The sequence below is a fragment of the Acomys minous genome (assembly GCF_964271855.1).
Source record: "Acomys minous genome assembly, chromosome: 12".
Taxonomy (NCBI): Eukaryota; Metazoa; Chordata; class Mammalia; order Rodentia; family Muridae; genus Acomys; species Acomys minous.
In genome coordinates this window covers 72,549,015-72,566,593 of record NC_140493.1, presented here as the reverse complement: position 1 = coordinate 72,566,593, position 17,579 = coordinate 72,549,015, and the positions used below count along the sequence as shown (strand labels likewise).

Genomic DNA, 17,579 nt, shown 5'->3' with positions numbered 1-17,579 from the left:
ATACACACGCAGACATGCAGAGATCTCTAAGTCTGAAACACACAGGCCTCTGAGGTCCTTCCACTAGCTTCTCCCCACTGCTCACGGGCTGCCTCTCACCTCCAAAGCACCAGGATTCCTCACAGCCTGGGCTCTGCCCCTTACAGCTGTTCTGCTTTGCACATGACAGCAAGTCATTTTGGTAGCAGAGACAGAATCTGGGTGAGGCGGGTTGAGGGTCCTTAGTGAGAACATACAGTCCACTTGCTCCTCACAGCTCCTGGGGTAGTTTGCACAGCTTGCAAACCTTCCACACCCCAGGAGAGAAGATTCTAGGTGGTCTCTGTGACCAAGCAACTTCCTAGGTGAAGAAGCTGGTGGTCTTAGACTCCCCAGTATGGTTGAAGCTCTCGCGCAGCTCTGATCGGGCAGAGGACCAGGACCAAGGGCTGCCTCTCTTGCCCTCCTTTCTCCACAGCAGGAGGCCCCGAGGCCAGGGAAGTTCCTTAGGGACTAGGAAAAGTTCAGCTTTGTTCAACCAAGGGCTCTCTGCAGATGTAAAACTTTTCCCAGTAGGCACTGCAACACCAAATGGGGCGAGAAGTCTCATACATGATTCAGACCTTGGTTCATAATTCATTATGTCCTTTCCCAAAGTGGGCATGTAGACTGAAGGCTGGGACTGAGCAGGAAGGTCCCGGGTACCAGAAAAGACTAAAGCTGCAGATCACGTGCACACCACCAGCCAGCCCCAATGCGATGGACGGTATGGATGTGGAAGGGCCAAACCAGAAAGCAAGCCTTAGGCCTTCCAGGCCAGGAGAGAGGCAAGGAGTCAGATGCAGGCCCTCTGGGCTCCAAAGCAGCCCCATTCTACAAATCCCACCTCAGACCTGCTCAGCCTGGCAGCCAGCAGGAAGCCCCTGGAATCTGCATGTTTAGTGGTCTCTCTGTAAATCCTCAGGAACAGGGCTGAGCAGCCTGGCTCTGCAGGCAGGGGTGTGGGGCTGGCCTCTGCTGAGGACCCTGTATTTGATCTCACTCAAGTTTTCTGAGCTGACTCCAGGTCAGTTAGGTGTGGGGAGGGGGACAGTCTCAGCAGCAACAGAAAAACAGAGGGGCTTTACTGTCACACCCCCCCCCCCCCCCCGACACACACACACCCAGGGTGGATGCCGATGCTCCGACATGATAACTCACCTACGACCAGCCCCTCCTGCCACAGCAAGCTCCCTGAAGTGAGGCCCCCAGAGTCATAGTGATGACAATAATGACACAGTAACAACCGGCACCAGGAGCAGTTACTCCGAGCCTGGTGCTCCCACAAGGGCTACCTGAATTAATCCAGATACACTCCACAGGCCTAACGGAGTACTTTCTATCATCAGGCCCATTTGTAGTGATGAGAAAACTGAGGACAAAATGTTACCAACTTGTTAGGAAGTGATGAAGGCAGAATTCATCAGAGCTCAGTCTCTTCTGTGTGATACCACCAATTCAATCTACGCGGCATCTGCTGTGTGCTGAGTGGTGGCACTACTACCTCCACTGCCACTGCCGCCACCACCACCACCACCACCTCCTCCTCCTCCACCTCCACTACCCCCACCCCCACCCCCTTCATCCCCACCACCACCACCATCACCACCTGGGTCATATGGCCATCACAACACAGCATCCTCAGAAACAGTGCCGCAGAGCCGCAGTGACCCGTCGTCCCCAGGGGTCTGAGAACTAGCCACCTCATCCTGTCTCTTTTGAAAGTGCCTAAGGCCACGGTGTTCACACAGTGACACTACTCCCCAGAATAAGACACGTAGGACACACCACTTGTGTCCCGTGCCAAGCACTTTGCCCTCACTCTTTCACTCACATGCCCAGAAGGGACCCAGCCAGGAGTCCTCCTGTGACCTCTACAATCCCAGACCCCAAGTTCTGGACCCCCCACACCCTTCGGCCTCCCCAAACCTTCACAGGTATCTGGGGAGGCAGAGGAAACTGCTTGTGAACCCCACATCTTCGAGGCCAAACTCAACAGTCTGTATTCTGGGCCGGTCCCCTGGCACTTCACCTGTTCACTCACCTGGGCGCTCAGCTAACGTTGGCCGAGCCTTTGGCGTGACCTGTGCCCTCTCTCACAGAGGATGAAAGGCAAAATAAGTCCCTGCTCAGGAGACTGCAGAATGCGGGCAGGCCACCAGGCCAGGACCTCAGCACACCTGTGGGCTCTATCCAGCGCCACCTGGCGGGCACACCTTGACTTCAGGCGTGGGAGTGCTTTCAGAGAACTCTCTATTTTCCTTGTTTTTGTTTTTGTTTGTTTTTTTGAGACAAGGTCTTGCATAACTCTGCCAGGTCTGGAATTTGAGACTTAGCCAAGGTTAGCCCTGAACATCCGATCCTGTTACCTCCACTGGCCAAGTGGGAACACAAACACAGGCCCCCACTGTGGACTCGCTGACTCTGCGTCAACTGAAAAAACGGCAACCCTGGTTAAAAAAAAAAAACATTTAGCAGCTGTTGAGAAGTAATTTCCCACAAGTCTTCTGCTTTGCAATAAAACTAGAGGAGACCAGGGCCGGAGAACCAGCTACCAGCATGATACTTAATGGTGGTATGTTACAGTCACCGCCTTAAAGGTATGTGTGTGTTCGTGTATGTGCATGTGTATGTGTGCGTGCGTGCAGGCAGATGTGGAGGTCAGAGGACAGCTCTCTCCTGCCACCTTGTACAATCCAGAGATCAAAAGCAAGCATTTCTACCTGCTGATCCATCTCTCAGGCTTACCCCACTCTTCACGTGATAAGAAAACAAAGATGGCGTCCTGACTCTGCCAGCCCCCACTGACTCTTATACCTTGCTGGCTGGACCACCTGGGCTCCACAGATGCTCTGGATGCCTAAGGCTACTGCCTGCCACCAAAGCCCAGCGTCAGCCAGCCCGGTCCCCTGCTCTGTACTTCCATCCTGCTTATCCTGTTTGTGCGCTGCACTCTCACAAGATCTGAAGCCAAGCTGCTTGCTGCCAGGCCTCTTCCCTACACGCCAGCCCCCGATCTGCAGCAGCCCATCCCCAGAATCGGCAGGATCCGTCACTTCCTGCCCAGTGCTGCCCGCCATCTGGGCAACAGCACTGAGCCGCCCACCTTAGCCTGCCCCCTGGCTCTGGCTGAGGCTATGTGGCCCATGTCCCAACATGCACTTCTCCCTCTTTCTACAAGGGATGTCTGCCACGCTCAGCTCAGCTCACACCTCAGAAGGAAAGGCAATGTTCACCTTGGAAGAGGCCAGGCTTACCTGGACAATTCAAATAAAAAAATAAATAAATGATCAGAATAAAGAAATTCACGGGGCTGGAGAGATGGCTCAGTGGTTAAGAGCACTGCCTGCTCTTCCAAAGGACCCGGGTTCGATTCCCAGCACTCACATGGCAGCTCACAACTGTCTATAACTTCAAGATCTGACACCCTCACACCAACACACATAAATTAAAATTAAATAAAATATTTAAAAAAAAGAAATTCACACTAGTGGTGAAATAGGAGATAAACTGACAAAAATAGGTTGTATTCCTATATACTTGTAACATGTAGCTAGAAAATGGTGATGGTGCTGCTCTAACATATATCTATCTATTAATCATCTATCTATCTATCTATCTATCTATCTATCTATCTATCTCTATCTATCTTCCATCCATCCATCCACATTTGTGGTCTAGGGATCACACCCCAGGTGTCATACAGGCTAGGCAAACACATTACAGCCGAGATGCAATTCCAGCCTCAGGGAGCTCTTTGACAGGGACTGCTGAGGGCTGGACTCAAGTTGGCAGAGTGTAGCCCAGCATGCAAAAGCCCCGGTTCAACCTGCAGCACCTGAGCGGAACCCGCGGCGCACGCCAGTAACCCTCGCACTTGGGAGGCACAGAGAGAAACACGGGAGGCGCACAGTCACTCTTTGCTCAGTTTGAGGCCATCCTGGGTCACACGAGACCCTGTCTCAAACAAAACGACAATAAAAAGCAAGGCAGTGATGGGCTAGGGTGCGGGTCTAGGGTGAAGGCCATGGGTTTCTTCCTTGACACCATTAATAAGTAACATGTCAGATCAAATTTAAAAATGTCAAAATGTTACAACACTAAAACAAAGCAAAGGAACCCTTTGAGCATCAAAGAGAACAGTGACCTGGATTCCAGCCTGTGAGAGAGAATCCATGAGCTCACAGGGGGCTCAGGAGAAAGGGTGGGGCCAGCTCAGGATAGACCAAGTTCTCAGCAATGCATGCATGTGTGTGCAACACAAGCATGAGCACACACACACACAACCAGCCACAGCAGTAGGGCTGGGGGCATAGCTGGGTGTCACTGCACTTGCCTAGCATGGGCCCTGGGTTAAAAACCCTGGGGAAGGAGTGCAGCTGGCAGTGTGCAGGACATCTGAGATATCGGCACCCCAGTCCAGTCCTCTGGCTAACGGTCACGCACAAGGGGCAGTGAGTGGGACTAAGGAGGCCCAGCCCCGTGGGAACAGACCAAGTCCTCCCTCAGCACCTTCATTTCACTTCCAGACAAACCACTCGTCCACCATCTGCAGGTGCCATCTGGGGAGGGCTCTGCCCTGGGACTCCACCCTGCCAGGGCCAGGGCCATCGGGTTACACCAGCAAAAGGGATCACCGTGCAAGGGGAGAGGGTCAGAAAATGGCTCAGGTGACCATCTACTGTTTTTGCAAGGTGGCTGCTGCTAATAGTCATGCACCGCATATGCCAGGAGTGGGTTTTCGTTTTGTTTGTTTGCTTTTGTTTTACGAGACAGGGTTTCTCTGTGTAGCCTTGGCTATGCTGGACTTGCTTTGTAGACCAGGCTGGCTTCGAACTCACAGCGATTTGCTTGCCTCTGCCTCCCGAGTGCTGGGATTAAAGGTGTGCGCCACCACCGCCCGGCCTAGGATTGGATTTTTGCAATGTTCTGGACTGAAGGAAGTAGGCTAGGTAGCTTGATTTGCTCATTCCACAACACATGTATGTACTGATGGGTCATGCTGTACTCCATCAACACTCCCCAAAAATCACACATACACACATACACACACACACAAATAAAAGCCGGTACCCCATTCTACCCCATCCCACCCCAAACCCCCCAGGCTTCTCTCCTAGCCTACTGTGGCACATTAGGGAACTCTCTAAGGAAAGGAATGCCCTGCTCATGTGTAGGCCCTGTAGCCACCAGTGTGACACTGAGCAGACACTCGAAAAAGCCTGTGGAAATCGAAATGGACACCTCACCTTATCAAACCACAGCCAGTGCTCAGAGTAACACTCACTGCTCTCCCGCTGTGTGCCAGGCACAGCAGTAAGGGCCGAGCAAGCACTGTGGTCTGCAGCCCCACCGAGGGGGGCGGGGGGCGCAGCACGGTAATGTCTTGGAATCCCATAGTTGGGAGGTGCCTGCAGCCAGCGCTCTCTCCCTCCTGAAAGCGGAGGCAACTGGCCCGAGCTGAGATGCTGCTGGGATGAAGAAAACAGGCTCCTAGCCTGTGGGAAAGCAGAGGCCCTGAAACACTTAAGAAACACTTCTCCGGCCTGCTTAAGCAAGGTCTGAAACAGAACTGGGCGTGGCTTTTGGCAGCCTCCCCACCCAAAGCCTCAAGTCCTGTGGCCCCTGGGCCTTCCACAGAGACCAGCTCCCTGTCTCTAAAAGGGCTCACAGAGACCACAACCTGTTTCTGCTCAGTCCTGCTTCCAACCAAGACCACTCCAGGCTCAGAAAGCTGAACCCTCTGCTGTGGTTTCCCCATGACCTCTGAGACCTCTGGGAGCCCGAGACCCCAACTCTTATTTTAAGGTTTATTTATTGTTAGGTATACAGTGTTCCGCCTGCATGTACACCTGCAGGACCAGAAGAGGGCACCAGATCTCATTATAGATGGCTGTGAGCCACCATGTGGTTGCTGGGAATTGAACTCAGGACCTTTGGAAGAGCAGACAGTGCTCTTAACCTCTGAGCCCAAGAGACCCCCAGCTCTTTTAGGCAGTAAGAAGGCAGCTTTGGAACCAACAAGACCTGTGCTCACCAAGGGACCTGCACAAGTCACTTCAGCTCTTGGACAAATGGCTGTCTGCTCCTTATTCTTTCTGTCCACAGAGGCCACCAGTGGAGGGTGGAGGGGCTCTGCTCCTTGCACAAAGGAGCCCATGCGGAAAGGGACAGGGGCATCCTGGGAGTGAGGGAGGTAGAGGCACCTCCCCAGTCCAGAGCACTCACAGGGGGATGCTGTAAGTAACTTTGTGTAACTTTGTGTGTGTTTCTAACCTCTGGCCTTACAACCAGCCCCTCAACCAACGGCCTTGACCTCTATTTTATGAATCCTTTTTGAAAAGATTATTTTAAAACGTTAAGCCTGGCAGTGACGATGCGCACCTTTAATCCTAGCACTCGGGAGGCAGAGGCAGGTGACAGCCTGCTCTACAGAGTGAGTTCCAGGACAGCCAGGGTTATACAGAGGAAACTTGTTTTGAAAAAACAAACAACCAAAAAAACAAAAAAACAACCCCCCCAAAAAAAAAGAAAAAGAAAAAGAAAAACCAAAATGATATCGGTTGGAGTTAAGAGCATGGGCTGCTCTTCCAGAGGACCTGGGTTCAGTTCCCAGTGCCTACATGGCAGCTTACACACACGGTGTACAGATATGAGAGCAAACATGACACACATTTTTAAAAATGTGTATGAGTGTTTGCCTGCGTGTGCAGAGGCGTACTGTGTGCATGTCTAGTGCTCAAGGAGGCCAGAAGCGGGGTGCTGGATCCCCAAGAGCTGTGAGCCTCTGTGTGAGCGCTGGGAATCAAACCCAAGCCTTCTGCAAGACCAGCAGTCTCCCCCCTGGAATAAGTGCCTTTAAGACGGAGGCAGGCTTCAACTCCTTTCAGGATGACCCCACACCCTGCCACAAGCAGCAGCCCTCGGAAGTGAGAAATTACAAAAATACTTCATGCCAGCCAGGACAGCATGTGCCAGGATGTCGCTGTTCTTCTAAACACAAGAACCAGACGGTCCTGCTTCGTCCCTCCGGTCGCCATCTGCCCCTGGTCCAGTCTGAGCTCTCACTCTCCTTGCCCTTCCTGTGACTTTACTACACACACAGCCACTTGGCTTCCCATGACGATACCAGCCCCACCCCGAGTCTGTACTTGGCCATACGCACTGCGGCAGTAAAGACTGGACTGGTGGGTGGGTGAACGGACGGGCAGGTGGCTAGAAAAGGGTGGGTGCACTGGATAGTTTTATGTCAACCGGACACAGCTAAAGTCAGCCGAGAGGAGGGAACCTCAATCATAAAAATGTCTCAGGGCTGGAGGTGGCTCAGTCCTCGGTTCAATTCCCAGCAACCACATGGCAGCTCAGAACTGTCTGTAGCTCCAGTTGCAAGGAGCACCACACTCTCACTCACACAGATATACATGCAGGCAAAACACCAATGTGCATAAAAAAATAAACTAAAAAATAAGCTGAGAGAGAGAGAGAGAGAGAGAGAGAGAGAGAGAGAGAGAGAGAGAGAGAGAGCGCAAGCGCTGTAGGGCATTTTCTTAATTAGTGACTGACCATTGTGGGTGGCACTACCCCTGGGCTAGTGGTTCTGGATCCTATAAAAGAGTAGGCAGAGCAAGCCAGTAAGCAATACCTCTCTGCATCAGCTCCTGCCTCCAGGTTCCTGCCCTGCTTGAGTTCCTGTCCTGACTTCCTTCAGCGATGAACAGTGATATGAAAATGTTAGCCAAATAAACCCCCATCCCCCCCATCCCCCCCACCGATGCTTTGGTCACAGTGATAGAAACCGTAACAAAACACACAGTGAGTGAGGAATGGATAAAAGATATTGCTGACAGCCTGGTCTACAAAGCGAATGGATGGACAGATGGACAGACAGTCAGATGAATGGATGGATGAACACAGGAGCGGATGAAAAAATGGCTAGATAAATGGATACCCTAATGAGTGGCTGGCGGATGGATGGAAGGGTGGAGTGTTAGGAGACAGCCTCGGCTCACTGTATGGAAGAGACTTCAGACAGAGCCTTGCCTGTTCAGAACAGGCTGCGTTTGGAAGGGGTAGGTCTCCATCTCTCTGTAGGGTTACTCTAGAATGACACAAACACCGAATGGAAGGTCTCAAAGAAAAACCGCAGCTCCCTCCTCACCTCCACCTTTCAGGTTCTGTTTTTGTGCATGTGAGCCTTAAAGCTGCCTTGTCCAGGTGCTGACTTTAGCCTGGGACCCTCTTGGGGACGGTGCTCACTACAGGTCACATGGGCTGCATCTAGACAAGGCTGTCACTGTTCTCTGAGTGTTTTGTGCCTTAAGCTATGAGAGCTTAGATGTGGGCTGGACTCAGGGCACTAGTCCAAAGGGGAGAAGAGGCTTTCTCACAGTGACAGCAGGGGCTACAGCTACATGGAGGTCAGGCACACAAATTTGGGGGGGAGGGTTGACCTCTTCTGCTACCGTGTCCCTAAGAACATTGAAGCTGTAAGTAATGGATGGATCTTTAAGCAGGCCGCTAAGGATGTCCATTTTTATTTTTTACTTTTTGGTCTTTTCAAGACAGGGTTTCTCTGTGTGGCTGTCCTGGACTCACTTTGTAGCCCAGGCTGGCCTCGAACTCACAGAGATTCTCCTGGCTTTTTTTTTTTTTTTTAAGTTTTTCCAGACAGGGTTTCTCTGTGTAGCTGTGGCTGTCCTGGACTTGCTTTGTAGACCAGGGCAGCTTCGAACTTACAGAGCTCTGCCTGCCTCTGCCTCCCCAAGTGCTGGGATTACAGGCACGCGCCACTGCACCTGGCTAGAGTGTCCACTTTTAAACTGCCAGATACATACTCTTTCTCTCTTTTCTCTGTCTCTCTGCCTTTTCCCCCTCCACTCCTCCCTCTCTCTCTCTCCTCTGTTTCTCTATCTCTCCCTCCCTGATCCCAACAGGGTCTCTCCACATAGCCCTGGCTGTGTTGAAACTCACTAGGTAGATCAGGCTGGACTTGAACTCACAGGGATCCACCTGCCTCTGTCCCCACGCGCTGGGATTAAAGGCGTACATCACCTGCCTTGCTAGCAGTCTCTTTTCTAGCCATGGTTCCGGTCTCACTTCGGGGTTAGGCACACAGCCCTGCTGTTTCCCAGCCCTGGCACACAGTAGGGACATAAGAGGCAAATGGAAGGGAAAGGCCTCACGCTAGAAATGTGTATAGGAAGCATCCTTCACGATTACTCTGTAGAGCCGAGCATGGCCACATGCTTGAAGCCTTAGCACTCAGGGCGTGTAAGCAGGCAACCAGGAGTTCAAGGTCATGCTCACTTAATGGCGTGTAGGACATTAGTCTAGGCTAAACGAGACCCTGTCTCAAAACTAAAAACAAATATAACAACGACAAGAAAAACACAAAAGCAGAATGACAGCTCTATATAAACATGGGGTGCTGCACACTCGATAGGGCAGGATGGGGAACACAGACAACAGGATGTTTCCAGGCTGCCGCTCCCTGCCTGGGTTCTGCTCTGCTCAGCCTTCAATCCCAGACAGCTGTCTAGGGTCCACGTTCCCTTCTACCTAACCTGGTGGGACTGCCAAGGCTGTTCCCCTCCTGCCACATCCCACAGAAAACACTGGAGAGCACAGGTGTTCCTGCTGCAGTAGGTCTCACACACGGGTGTCGGGGACACCCAGGTCCTCAGGAACAGTCCTAATGCTGCATCCCCCCACCCCCGGACAACAAGCTCAGCATGTTGGATCTCTGAGCCAAGTGTCCCTGTGGGGCTGTCAGACCTGGGCAGCCCACGGGATTAATCTGGGCCAGTGCTCCTTCATCGCTGCCTCCCCAGGCTAAAGCCCTTCCGTCCACCTCTTTCCACATCTGCATCTCCTTTCTCTTTCTTTGCTTCCGGCGTCCTTCCCAGTGCTGGGGAGAGCTTCTGGGGCCACGCACCGGGTTCGGGGCTGAAGGCCTTTCTGCACCCATGCAGTATGTGGTAAAGTTCCAACCCACCTGCCAGGCACTCAGGGGAGCCCATGGAAGCCTCTGCACTTCAGGGTTCCCTGCCCATTATACCTTCAGAACACACCTCTTGCTGCTTAGAAAGTCTGAAGAATCTAATTCTCCTTCACTGCCAGTCCGCACGGAGGCAGGGGCATGCCTAGTGCCTGCCAAACCCTTATACACGCCTGAGTGCTTCCTCCTGCTCTACAGCCTGCGTCTCGGGCACAATGTTGCCATTAAGGGGCCTTTGCTAAGTGATTCAAGCTGGGTCCAGAGCACCCAGCAAGACGCACAGGTCCCTGTGAGCATCTCTTCCGTCCCCTGCTCCCAGCACAGCCAACCACAGCTCAGGCCTCCGAGTGGCGCCAAGATCTTAGGTTATCAAGTTAGGGGGATATGGGAGGCCAGTCTGACAGACACGTAACATGGCCAGTGAAGTCCATACTTCAGACCCCTGCCTTTCTAACTGGTGTCCCTGTGTTGTCCTAGGACTCCATGCAGGACTCCACATTACAGACACTCACGGCTCTCCTTGGCCATTTTAAGGTGTTCTGGTGACAGCCTAGGGGAATGTCCCTTGGTGGTGCTGGGGGAGGGGCTGTCTGCTGTTTCTCTCATGGCTATGGTGTAGCAAGTTGGGGAGAAGCGCTCTTATCCCATCACACCCAGGGCTGGTGTTGACCCTGGTGACATTCTGGGATGGCATCTGCCAGGTTGCCTTTTCTCCTCTTCTACTGGCCTCTAAGGAAGTCATGGAGTAACTCACACTTAAGGAGTGGGGAGTCAGGCCTCCCCTGCTCGATGCAGAATTACCTCATACAGAGTGCATGGTTATTTACTTATTTTAAATATGGAACACTCCATGAATTTTGCATGTCATCCTTGCACAGGGGCCATGCTAATTTCTGTATTGTTACAAATTAGTATATGTGTGGCTGAAGCGAACACTATATGTGTGTGTGTGTGTGTGTGTGTGTGTGTGTGTGTGTGTGTGTTTTAAAAAACAGGGTCTCTTGTATCCCAGGCTGGCCTCAAACTCCCTATGTAACTAAGGATGGCTTTGAATTTCTTCTATTTGCGATGTGTGGACGCACAGGTGTCACAGTGCACATGTGGAGCTCAGAGGAGAGCTCTCAGGAGTCAGATCTCTTTCCTCCACTGTGGGATCTGGGGGACTGGGCTCTGGTGGCTAGACTTTTGTGGCAAGCTCCTCCTGGCCCCAACCTTGAACTTCTGATCCTCCTGCCTCTACCTCCAGGATTACAAGTGTGTGATGCCATGTCTGCCTTTAAATTTTTTTAATTAGCTTGCATTAATACGGATAATAATGGGATTGGTCATATTTTGGTGCATGCGTGGAATGTGTGCGATCATTTCATCCTCCACCAACCTCTCTTGCCCTCCTCCCCCTAACGGCCCTCTCCTCAGCGAAGCAGCTTTCTCCCCTTTATTGTCCTCCCCCCCACCCACTTCTTGTTTACCCAATCAAGTCCATTAGGGTTACTTACAGGAACCTTGGGGAGAGCATTTATTTACAGGAGCCTGGCCACCTCGCCAGTGGCTACATCATTAAAGATAATGGCTCCTCCTCCCCAGCAGCCATTAGCTGCTTATACATCCTTAGGGAGGAGCTGTCCTCATGAGCCCCTCCCCCACAGCTACTATTAACTGCCTGTAAATGTTCATGAAGGGCTGGGGGCCTTGTGGGTCCCTCCCTATACCGTGACAGGATTTTGCCGGGCCCAATCTTGTGCAGCCATGTCCATTTTCTTGTTTTGTTTTAAATGGAGCTCTGGGAGTCAAATCCAGGGCTCACACATACTAGGAAAGCACGCTACCGTGACTTGACTACATCCTCAGCCCCTGGCTTTCCCCTCTGTAAGGGTTTTTTGCAGTATTAATTCATCTACTCACTTAGGCTTTCATGGGAAATTCATCCTTTAAAAGCTACTGTGTTTGATATGGCCTTCCTGGTATGCCAGGGTAGTCGTGGAAATGCAGGTCTGGAACCTCATGCCTAACGAATGATCAATCACTGTCCACTCAGGTGGGTTGGCAAATCAATGCCATAGGCAGATGTGTAAACAAACACAAGGGGAACAGCCCAAGCCCACGGCACTTTTGAAAGGAACTCCATCTATGTGAGGAACACTGCTCTGGTGGAGTTGTTGGATTTGGTGTGTAGCGAGCAGTGTGATTCCAGGGGCCTTGGTATGCACTGTGCAGAGCAGCCGGGCTGAGTCTCAGGCCCTGTCCGTGGTCCTGCCCTGCATCCTCTTCTCCCTCAGCTGGTGGATTCTGGGAACACCGACATCATCAACTACCGCAGCACGGGAAATCACACACACACACACACACACACACACACACACACACACACACACAACCAAACCAACCCAACAAACACTTCCTCCTGCCCCCCCCCCCCGCAAAAAAAAAAAATCCAAGATGAAACTGAGTAAGAACAAGGGTCGAGCCACAGGCTTAGATTTAAGAAACTAACAAGAGACAACATTCCTGACCTCTTTAACAAGTCAGGGTCATGGAGGGGGAGTGGACTGTGCCAGGGTCACAAGGGGCAGGAGTAACTGCACAGTCCTGCAGAGAGAGGGAAGAAGCTTAAAAAAACAAACAAACAAACAAACAAACAAAAAAACCCCACAACCAAAAGGAACACCAGAACCAGACATTTCGGGGCCAAGTAGAGAACTGTGGAAAGGGTCTGCATAATAAATAACGACGGTAGCTTTATGTAAGCTCAAACACCAGGCTCGGTTCTGGGTGTGTGTGGGGGGAGGAAGGGGGAGGGGAGGGGGCGGGAAAGGGGGAGGGGCTGGGCTAGAGTACAGGGTGCAGTATGATCTCATGAAAGTGCAGGGGGAGCCGGTGAAGGAGGTGACCAGAGTGTCATCTCCCTGGGGGACAGGAATGCACTTGCAACCTGCTGTAGTCCACAGAATACAAGAGTATTCCGTAAGTACAGGAATCACAGGCTAGGCAGAAGTTTTCCCAAACCGATCCCTGGAGATTTCGGTAACCAGAAATTTGGTACGAGTAGAGAGTGCTGTAGGACCTCTTGGTGTGTGTGTGTGTGTGTGTGTGTGTGTGTGTGTGTGTGTGTGCGCGCGCGAGCGCGCTGACCAGGTCCAACCCTAGTAGTGCTAGCAAAGTATTCCGACAAGTCACCAGCAGCATCTGCAGAAATCAGGCTCCTGCTGCAAGGATTGGAAACGGCTTGGAGCTTCAGACAAGGGTGAGAGGGTGGGAAGGGACAGGGGCCGAGGAGTGATGTCTTCAAGGATTTAAAGGCTATGGTGCAGAAGGCAGAACCATGGTGACCAACCGACAAGCAGGCTTGTTTCTGGAGTGTAGAGGGGCAGGGGGGGGTGGGGTGGGAGGAGGATCTAATGGCGGGAGGTGTCTGTCCAGCCCGGGGTACGGTTATAGGGCTTTGGCTTCCTGCCAGAGGTTGCAGTCAGGCCATTCCCCGGCCTGAGGTTTTCTGATTCCCGGATTCCATGTTCCAGCCAAAGGTAAGGAGGGTTCTCCACATCAGCAGCCTGCAGCCTCCCATGCGTGCCAGAGGCTGCCCGGCCTGCTGGGAGGGGGTGTGTGGGGGGGGGAGATGCTGGCCAAGAAGAGGGGCATTGCCATCCTCAGTGGAAGAAAGGCTGAGGAGATGCTCCCAAGCAAAGCAGAGAATCAGTGAAGAACGGGCTTGAAGGACAACTGTAAAAATAAGCTGCCCAGGATGAGGGACCAGAGTCCTCACACCTGACACCTGCCTCCCTCCCCCACCTCCTGCTCTTGGGGATTTCCAGGTGCTGGCCAGTGCCCAGCCACCTAGAAAGGGATTGTTATTTCCTCCCACTTGTCAGGTGACAAGAAGGCAACAGCTCAACTGGTCAGAGCCCGTGTTCTGAATCGCCATCCTGACCTGTCCTGAGAACAGAGTACCACCCAGTTCATGCTCCTTAGCTCCCCACGTAACATAAAGCCTGGGGGCTCAGATGGCCTTGGAAACCCAAAAAACTCAGCCAGGGCTTCTGCATCCAGAGACACCGAACAGCGCAGGGTTGCATAAACACGATGTCCCCTCAGACACGGATACTAACCCCCCCCACCCCCAGTGGATGACAAGAGGACACTAGTCCAATGGGTAGTTATCCATCACACACTAGCAGTTCAGTCCTGATGTTCCAGACAGGTTGACAGTCCCCACAAATCTGCTCTCTGCATCCCATGGCCCAACACCAACACCAGAGGCTCAGCTAACCACTCCCCAGCTTGGTCCCAGCTGGCCCGCTACAGCCAGCACAGCCTGCTGCCAGCCAGGCCTGCCCATTTAGCTTGAGTGGGAGGTCACCAGGAACTGGGACAGAATTCAGGGTGGCCCCAAGCAGACATCTCCTTCTGTTCTAGGTTGGGTGGGTGCAGCTAAGAACCAGAGACTGCAGCGCGTCCCTGCTTATCCCTGTCACCCCTAGGCCTAGCGGTGGGCGCACACATACCCTTGCGACTCGGTGTGTGTGGGAAGGGGTGCTCAGGGGCTAGATTTTGAGAGCACCTCTTCCCTCCCAGAGCGTGACTGCGCGAGGGGGGTGGGGAGGTTGTCCCTGCGGTTTCCCCTGGCTTGGGGACGCGCGCGCGGGCTCCTTACCTCCTCGCCTTGGCCGAAGCGCAGGCCGAGCGCCGCGACGCGCTCCACGCGTAGAAAGCCGTCGGGGTCGCGGCCGCACACCTCGAACACTTCGCGCAGGCGGCGCACGGAGCGCAGCAGAGCCGCGGGGGCGCCCGCCCAGCCCGCGCCGCCCGCCATCCGCGCCGCCCGCAGCTAGCCCGAGCCCCGCGCCGCCGCCATCGCGCTCGCACCGCCCGGGTCTGCGGCGCGCAGCCTCCGCCCGCGGCGGCCGCTCGTGTCAGCCGCTCGTGTCTGCCGCGCGCCGCGGGCCCGCGTGGGGGCGGGGCGGGACGGGGCGGGGCCGCAGACAAAAGGACCCGAGCCGCCCCAGGCCCCGCCCCTCCTAGACCTGCGCTCCAGGATGGGGGGGACCCCCGCGCAGGCGGTGAACCCCCGCGGCTAGCTGGTGCACACCGGCTTGCGTCCTTTGTCAGCTCTCGGGGTTGCAGGTGTTTCCCACCTTACTGCGTTTGATCGTTACGTTCGCTTCCCCAAAAGCCGAGGACCCCGCCCCCAACGCCAGAGGCCGCGCAGCTTGTTGAGGGAAAAGGAGGGGCGCAGTGAGGAGGTGCAGGGACCTTGGAAGGGTAGCGGCTAGAGGGGACTAGAAGTAGGTGGAAGGAAGAAAGAGTGAGGCCTTCCATTAGGCTTAGTGTCATCAGGGCCCAGGACACCCGTGGCTTGGGAACCCAGAGCTCCTGTCCTCTCGCACTTTCCTGACAGCCCCTCTGGCCCCTAAGTTCAGAGCCCTTCTTTTAAATTCCCACGTTTTTCTGAAGCTCTGCTAGAGTGTGCATGTCCTGCACTATGGTTGGGAAACTCTAAGGGTCGTGATACCTCTTAGTCACCTCATGTCCCTGATCTCTGGTCAAAGTGCGAGCCTTAGAGGGGATGGTCAGCTCCATTCCTTACAGGAGCCCAGAGCAATTCGAAGGCCTGGACAGGGAGTGCAGCGGACTTGGACCCAGTTCTTGCACAAGGACCACTCGGCCTCCGATTCCGCTCTGATCTTCAGGATGAGTCTCAAATATGGATGTCCTTCATGGTGACGGCTGACTTTCCCCTGCCCTCTTGACTTCAGGGGTGAACCAGGCTGTCCCCATTTGATGCTCCAATTCTTCCAGAGGTCAGATCTCCCTAGGAAGAAAGCCTTGTGGATTTAAGGATCAGAGCATGGTATGTCCATGATGTCAGTCCAATGAGAGGGGAGGTGTACTGTTCTGGGAAGTGGGGTTTTCTTTGTTTGTTTTGGGTTTTCCTGGTAGCTGGATGCCTCTCTGTGAGATACAAATACATGAATGAATGAATGAATGAATGAATGAATGAATGAATGAATGAACGAACGAACGAACCAACAAGTGAATGAATAGAAAATAGAAGGCAGGGTTTGCCCCCTGGTGGGAGGTGCAAGAACGTAGGGCAACGCAACCCCCAGAAGTGGGCACAGGAAAGCAAGCGACCTCATCCACCTCAACTGGCCTACATGGGGCCTCAGACCAATCCCAAGGGAACCAAGCCCGAAGCCCATGACCACATTACAAGTTCTCCACAAAAACAGGATGGGAACAAATCCCTTCTAAAGACTTATTTATTTAGTAGACAGTGTTCTGGCCTGCACACCAGAAGAGGGCACCAGATCTCATTACAGATGGTTGTGAGCCACCATGTGGTTTCTGAGAATTGAACTCCTGACTTTTGGAAGAGCAATCAGTGCTCTTAACCTCTGAGCCATCTCTCCAGCCCCATGATGGAAGCAAATTCCAAAGCCGTCCCTTACCAGACTTCTGGGATAGTTCTGAGCTCTGGAGCCCAGGCTGCCTCCCAACTCACATCCTCCTTCTATTTCTCCAGTGCAGAGACCACACAGGCTTTTAGCATCATCCCTGCTTCTCCTCAGCTAGTGGAGGCACCTTAGCTCCTTCCTGCCTCCAGGTCTGGGAGTCACTCACTCTTTTTTTTTTTTTTTTAAGATTTATTTATTATTTACACAGTATTCTGCCCACACGTGTGCCTGCCCACCACAAGAAGGCACCAGATCTCATTACAAGTGGTTGTGAGCCACCATGTGGGTGCTGGGAATTGAACTCGGGACCTTCGGAAGAGCAGTCAGTGCTCTTAACCTCTGAGCCATCTCTCCAGCCTGAGTCACTCACTCTTACCTCTACCTCTTCCACTCCCTGTGGAGGTGGTGCTTCCTATAGGAAGCCTTGTCCTTGTGGGTCGCTCCTCAGAGCTCCTTTGTAAGGATTCTATTGCAACCTCGGGAGTCCATATGAAGGATCAGAGACAGGCTCAATGGCACAAGAGGGCTTCGTGTCCCTGGGTAGAACCAGGAGCCCTTCTGCCACAGCTCAGAGACTCTGAAGGGGTCAGGGAGAGAATCTCCAGAGAGCTTCTGCAGGGGCACAGCCCTGCCAACACATGCATTTGGCCTCCTGACTTCCAAGAGGGGGGGGCACATTTGTGTTTAAATCACCACGCTACCAAGCTTTGCTGGTTTGTGGTTGCCCACCAGCATGTGGTGTGAGTTGTTAATTCTCAGTCATATCTCCAGCTGAGCCGGTCAAAGGTCTATGCTCCCTCAGCCCCACGATGCTCTGTGTCAGTTTTCCTGTCTGGATAGCAGGGGTTATAGTGTCCACTTTGTTCAGGTCTGGGGGGTATTTAAGGAGAGCTTGCGTGCAGTGTGCTTTGCCCAGTGTCTGGCACACAGCGGCTTATCCATGTGTAAGTACACACAGGCTCAGAGCCGGTCTACAGGGGATGTACTGCTGACATAGGGTCTCGTGTAGCCCAGGTTGGACTCTGACTCTCTGTGTAGTTAGTGATGATCCTCCTGCCTCTACCTCCCAAGCACTAAGGTTACATACAGGCCCATGCCACGTCCCATGGCTT

At 53.2% G+C, this 17,579-nt stretch overlaps 1 protein-coding gene across 3 annotated transcripts in view; it reads right to left on the bottom strand.

Annotated features, from left to right (window-relative positions):
* The window catches only part of RAB11FIP4 (RAB11 family interacting protein 4), a 117,878-nt gene extending 103,041 nt beyond the window's left edge, over window positions 1-14,837 (bottom strand). For all 3 annotated transcript variants that reach the window (XM_084750423.1, XM_084750424.1, XM_084750425.1), the window contains exon 1: window positions 14,664-14,837. In XM_084750423.1, coding sequence (XP_084606549.1) covers window positions 14,664-14,822 — 159 coding nt within the window. In that variant the 5' untranslated portion in view covers window positions 14,823-14,837. The remainder of the gene's footprint in view (window positions 1-14,663) is intronic.
* Between the last annotated feature and the right edge of the window lie 2,742 nt (window positions 14,838-17,579).